At 31.8% G+C, this 6,000-nt stretch overlaps 2 protein-coding genes across 2 annotated transcripts in view; one reads left to right on the top strand and one right to left on the bottom strand.

Moving 5' to 3' along the window:
- Window positions 2,866–4,562, top strand: LOC104793244 (pirin-like protein 2). Its single transcript, XM_010519563.2, has 7 exons — window positions 2,866–3,108; window positions 3,201–3,250; window positions 3,354–3,392; window positions 3,493–3,521; window positions 3,609–3,671; window positions 3,773–3,873; window positions 3,972–4,562. Exons 1-7 carry the CDS (start codon window positions 2,927–2,929, stop codon window positions 4,468–4,470), a joined length of 963 nt encoding a protein of 320 aa, XP_010517865.1. The 5' UTR covers window positions 2,866–2,926; the 3' UTR covers window positions 4,471–4,562.
- Window positions 5,066–6,000, bottom strand: part of LOC104793245 (ras-related protein RABA5c-like) — a 1,491-nt gene continuing 556 nt past the window's right edge. The window contains exon 2 of the mRNA XM_010519564.2: window positions 5,066–5,663. Coding sequence (XP_010517866.1) covers window positions 5,353–5,663 — 311 coding nt within the window. The 3' untranslated portion in view covers window positions 5,066–5,352. The remainder of the gene's footprint in view (window positions 5,664–6,000) is intronic.

The following is a 6,000-nucleotide window of genomic DNA, read 5'->3' on the forward strand; positions in this document are numbered from 1 at the left end:
TTGAAATGAAATGTTATACAAAAAATAGATACGGTAAATGAAATAATATAGAAAAAGAAATGGTATGGAACATAAATTTAAACACACACAAAACGCTATACATTAAGTGATACAACAAACATAACCCAATTTACCGTGTTAAACAATAATCGTAAGAGATAAAATATAAACAACTCAAAAGATAAAATTAAACGTATAATAATAAAAACGCTATACCCTAAGGGATACAACATAGGCAACCCAAGCAATCATGTCAAACACTAATCATAAGAGATAAAACATAGACAACTCAAAAGATGACATTAAACGCATAACAACAACAAACGCTATACCCTAAAGGATATAACATAGGCAACCCAAGCAACCATGTCAAACGCTAACCATAAGAGATAAAACATAAATAACTCTAACGACCAAAATAAATGCACAACAAAAAAAAATATACTCTAAAAGATACAATATGCAAACCACATCAACTGAGTTAAACACTGATAATAAACGATATACTCTATAAATCGCATATATTTATAATTATAATTCAATTTATGTAATTTGAAACTTGAGAAATATATTTTTTTTAAATGGAATAGAATGTTATTGTGTTCTATATATGATGAATATTTTTGTTATATAATAATTTATGAACTAAATTTTATCTTCCTAATATCTTTAAATCATTGTACAGTAAAATAAAAATCTATGGTTTTAACTGAGTTTATGAAATCAAAACAGTGTGTTCAAAAGAAAATTATTGCAAAATATGAAAGAGTAGAAAGAAAAAAAATGAGAAAAGATGAGAGATGACAAAGATATATGTCCATATAGATAGAAAATACATGCATATACAGTTCGTTGGGCGAGTGGAACTGTTAATTTGGCAAGAGGTTAGAATTGTCATTATTATATATATTATAGAGTATATGATCTTTTCATGGTTAGAGAGGTTAGTTGGTGAATTATAAATTTTTTAGCCAATTTTCCTATTTTATTCTCAATCCTATTTTGTCATAATGATTGATAATTACATTAAATTTTAGTCAAATCGTGGTTGTGTATTGGTTTTGTTCCATATATTTTGTCTATTGATATATTCAAGGTTCGATGACGAATGAATTTCGTTAGCACTAAGAGAGTGACTTTGTCTAGTTGATCATTTTTTAACTAGCCACAATAACATATTAAAAATTGTCGAATTAAATGTTTTTGATTCGTTCATTCATAGATATATAGTTGCTTTTTTATATATAAAATATATAGTTACATACATATCAGTATATCACTCATAAATTTAAAAATTAGATTAACTTTATCCTTTTTTCCATATGATTAGGTAGCCTACTGGCAAACAGAAACGAGGAAGTGTGTAATAATTGGATGTTCTAAAATATTTAGGAAAGGGTCCATCTTAATATAGTTTTTATTTTGGCAAAGGTTAAAAAAACAATTCATCGATATACATTAAGTCGATAATTAATGTCTATGTGTATATTTTAAAGCACACGTATTGCTTAGGCATATTATATGTCACAATTTTTTTTTTCTTGGATTAGCTATTTTGTGGCTTCAAACTGCAAAAGCGTGGAGGGAAGTCATCCATGCAGGCTCTAAGTGTGGTAAAGACTACTGATCATGGAAAGCCAATCTAAGCGCAAAAACTTATCATTTAAGAGTCGAGCGATACCGACATTAGACATCGAATAAGGGAAACTACAAGAGTGTCTCTACCTACATCTCTGATCATTTAGAACAATGTATGTTATATATGCAACCAAAATGAGATACGATCTAGTCTAGCGATGAAGAATGATAAACTGCAAATTCCCAAGTATAAGATTTGACAAGGTGATGAAATATGATCTTTCTTTTTTACTTTTTTTTTTACCACAAAAATGTAAGAAAAAAGAAAAAGAAAAGAGAAAAGCAATTCGATTCTTCCTTAATGTTTCTGATGGAAAGAAAAAGAATACGGAGTCATTTCTGATGATGGCCAAATCATTCCTATCGAAAGTGACAACTTTGATTCCAATGACGTTAGCATTGAGTCATTTTTATTTGTTTCTGATATTTCTAAATGCGAACGCATTACTTGCCAGTTTTTTAATTCATGCGAATTAGATTAGATGATAAATTGATAATATGTTTGTGTACCCCCAAATTTTGATGACGTCAAGGTTACATATGTGACTATGTATGCAAATGTTACACGTGTCATGTCCCCAAGTTACACGTTGGCTTAGTACTAGAAAGTCTAGAGATAATCTCTTATTTCGTTTCACTTTTGAACTGGTCTTCGAGGTTATAATCCATATTTTAAAACTTCTATAATTGAGGATTTATCCGAAATTATCAAATTGGATTGGTCAAAAAAAAAGAATTTAAAAACATTAAAGTCTTGTTACTTTTTCACTCTCTCATAGCGCTCAAAAACTTTTTTACTTTGTCTCCTCTACCCAAAAGAAAAAAAAGTTTCAGTTTCAATATAGGTTGGTTATAAAATACTTTTGTTAATAGATCATTCGACTATTCCATTTTTTTTTTTAATATGGCATACTGAAAAATAAAATCAAAATCCAGAGTGGAAACTAGCGAATTACTCAATATTTGGAGATAAAAGCTTAAATTGTTTTTTTTTTAATATAACTTGTAAACACAAAGCTTATATCTGAAAATTCAAAAGGTTGGATCATAATGACGTAAGGATGACACAATGCATCCCGTGTAGGTTCCAAACAATGCGGCGGTGTATGCTTTTTTTTGAAGCCCAATTAGGAGGACCCCACAAACCATTCAAAGCCGTCTTGATCCTCTCTCTAGTCTCTCTATAAATAGCCACACAGAATCACATACCCAAAACACACACTCATCCAAATTCGCTTTATACTTAGCACCGAGAAAAAAACTCAAGAGGAGACCTTATTAAAAGTATATGAGAGCTGCTGCTATAAACAGAGCAAATTCGCTTGGAGGTTTGTTTTCATTTAGGTTTACCAACATCAGATCAATGTCTTCTTCTTCCCAAGATTTCGTGTCAAGACCTGTCATCAAGAAAGTCTTCGCTAAGCTTCAGAAAGAAGGCGATGGAGCCGTCGTTAGACGCGGCATTTCCAGGTTCCTTATTAGTCTCTTCTTCAATGATTTTTCAAGTCTTGAGAAATTTTATGGGTTTTTATTTGTATTTTTTTTTTTTTTTATGAATTCAGGAGTGAGCAAAAGTTGTTGGATCCATTCTTGATGCTAGATGAATTCTCCGGTATATTCTTGAAAATTGCCTTTGCAAGCCAACCATTTTTATTTATTTATTCTCCATCATAAAACAAGTATTTACTCTGTTTTTTCTTCTTTCTTTCGAGCAGTTTCGCCTCCAGCTGGATTCCCTGATCATCCTCATAGAGGTCAATATCACATTACATATATAGATGACATAGACACCATTTTTTTTTTTTATGTTTTACCTAATGTTCTCTAACATTTTGTGGAAATTATGATAAACAGGTTTTGAAACTGTTACGTACGTACTAGAGGTAATTAAATAAAACATTCCTTGTGATTATGAATCTTTTCTAAAACTTTTTGAAATCATCTTATACGAATTAAAAATTTTGGTTTAGGGAGGAATCACTCACCAAGACTTCAAAGGCCATAAGGGTACAATTTATGCTGGTGATGTTCAGGTATTTACAAAATAAAAAAATCAGATTCAACACTTTAATTATTCAATATTCAACGATTTTAAATACTTAAAAAAACTTCTTGACTTTTTTTTTTTTTACAGTGGATGACTGCAGGAAGAGGAATCATTCATTCTGAAATGCCTGAAGAAGAAATAAACAAAGGTTTACAACTTTGGATCAATCTTTCCTCCAATGAGAAAATGTAAATAAACCAACTCTCTCATATTCCATAATCCATATACATAGTTGGAGTTTCTAAACCGGAAACTGATTCTTTCTTTATTGACTTGGTTTCGACAGGATAGAACCAAACTACCAAGAACTGTCGCATTCAGACATACCAAGAGCTGAGGCAAACGGTGTTGAAGTCAAAGTCATAGCAGGAGAATCAATGGGAATTCAATCCCCTGTTTACACGAGAACGCCTACTATGTTTCTTGATTTTACTCTCCAACCAGGAGCTCACATCCACCAGAACGTTCCTGAATCATGGAACGCGTTTGCTTACGTTCTAGAAAGCGGTGAAGGTGGCTGCGTTTTCGGGTCCTCGAACGCTTCCCCTGTTTCGGCACACAACGTTGTGGTTTTCGGACCAGGGAATGATGGTGTTAGCGCGTGGAACAAGTCATCTTCGAAGATATTGAGGTTTGTGTTGATAGCTGGAGAACCGATTGGTGAACCGGTGGTTCAATACGGTCCGTTCGTGATGAATACTCAAGCTGAGATTGATATGACCATTGAAGATTATCATTATGGTAAGAATGGTTTCGAGATGGCTAAGCACTGGAGGTCACAATAAGAGACCCTAATAATAATAATAATCACTTTTTTTTTAATTGTTTTCTACTTTATTTTATTTTATGTGTGTTTCTAATTTGGAGAATAATAAAATGAAAATATATAAACATGTTTTTTTAATATCCTTTGCTAAATTTGTGGGTGGGAACCCATTAAATCCGAGGCTGACTTTTTTTTCAGTTCCAACCTAGTAGTAGTCATCATTACCAAGATCTTCCACAATTAAGTTACAAACTGTTCATACTAATTATATATTGGTATATGCAGACTTTCAATGATTTTTACTTTCTTAGAATGTCTGAATGTGAATAAGACAGAGACGAAACAATTGTTGATTACCAAACGCGTATTAACATGGTGAAGTGACATAAACATGATTGTTACTTTAAACGTATTTGTTACTATATATACAAAACAAAACTGTGACATGATCATTTTTGTGATGCCGATTGCAAAATATATAACTTTTCAAAATAATTGATCTCAAATTGCTATTCAACTCTTCTATTTATAAAAAATAATAGAATCAAAATCAAATACAATTTCTAGTATACTGATTCAAGTTCAACATTATGATTAAACTATAAAAACTGATATAACACTCTGTAAAGAGCAACTGGAAAATATAAAAATTGATATAACAACTCTGTAAGTTTACAAAAGTTACAAAGTAGGAAGTAGAAATGAGAGTAGTACATAAATAACTTATACACTTCTTATCCAATTTCTTCTGTATCTGTAACAAAGAAACTCAAAAATCCTTTTTTCGTTCTTCTTCTTTTAACTTCATTCAAACTGAGAGCTAAAATAATGTCTCTTTGTCTTTTTCTATATAAGTTAAAGGGAGAACACGATTCAACCCGAAAACCATACAAAGATGTTGTTACCTCGAACAGCAAGAGAAAGTCTTTGTTCCTTCGTTATCGTTCTTGACCAAGCTAACACGATTCGCTGATAGTTCCTCTTTGTAAGAATCAGAGTTCAGTTGCTTTCGACTCATGTTGCTATAGATCTCGCGAATAACCATCTCCAAAGCCGTCTTCACATTGGTTGAGTCCAACGCAGATGTCTCCATGAAAAACAAACCTTCTGACTCCGCAAGGCTTTTGCCTTCCTCAACGCTCACCGCTCTTATGCTCTCGAGATCACACTTGTTTCCAATAAGCATTTTTGCTACTGTTGTATCGGAATGAGCTGCATCAAGATTCACCATAAACCCAAACTTATCACAATCTTTAAAGCTCAGTAGAGAGTATATATATATATATATATATAGATCCAATGTTACATCACAAATTCTACTTAACTGAACAATTTGGAAACAATCATTACATCTCTGATCTAATTAGAAAACCTAATGAATTTTGACTTGACTTTGAATCAAAGTCTAATGAAGTCATCATCTTCATAAATCATTCAGATCTAAACATTCTCATTAGCAGCATCACTATCGCAATGATTCAATCCTAAATATTCACACCTAATCATCAAATCCAAATCCAAATCCAATAGAGATCACCGCACAGATCTC

This window comes from Camelina sativa, chromosome 6 (assembly GCF_000633955.1).
Source record: "Camelina sativa cultivar DH55 chromosome 6, Cs, whole genome shotgun sequence".
NCBI classification, from domain to species: domain Eukaryota; kingdom Viridiplantae; phylum Streptophyta; class Magnoliopsida; order Brassicales; family Brassicaceae; genus Camelina; species Camelina sativa.

What these genes read in the sequence shown, in the direction of transcription:
- LOC104793244 (XM_010519563.2), top strand. Translation starts at nt 2,927, where the DNA reads ATGAGAGCTGCTGCTATAAACAGAGCAAATTCGCTTGGAGGTTTGTTT. An exon ending in GATGCTAGATGAATTCTCCG is followed by an intron (nt 3,251 to 3,353) that starts GTATATTCTTGA and finishes TCTTTCGAGCAG; the next exon opens with TTTCGCCTCCAGCTGGATTC. An exon ending in TTTATGCTGGTGATGTTCAG is followed by an intron (nt 3,672 to 3,772) that starts GTATTTACAAAA and finishes TTTTTTTTACAG; the next exon opens with TGGATGACTGCAGGAAGAGG.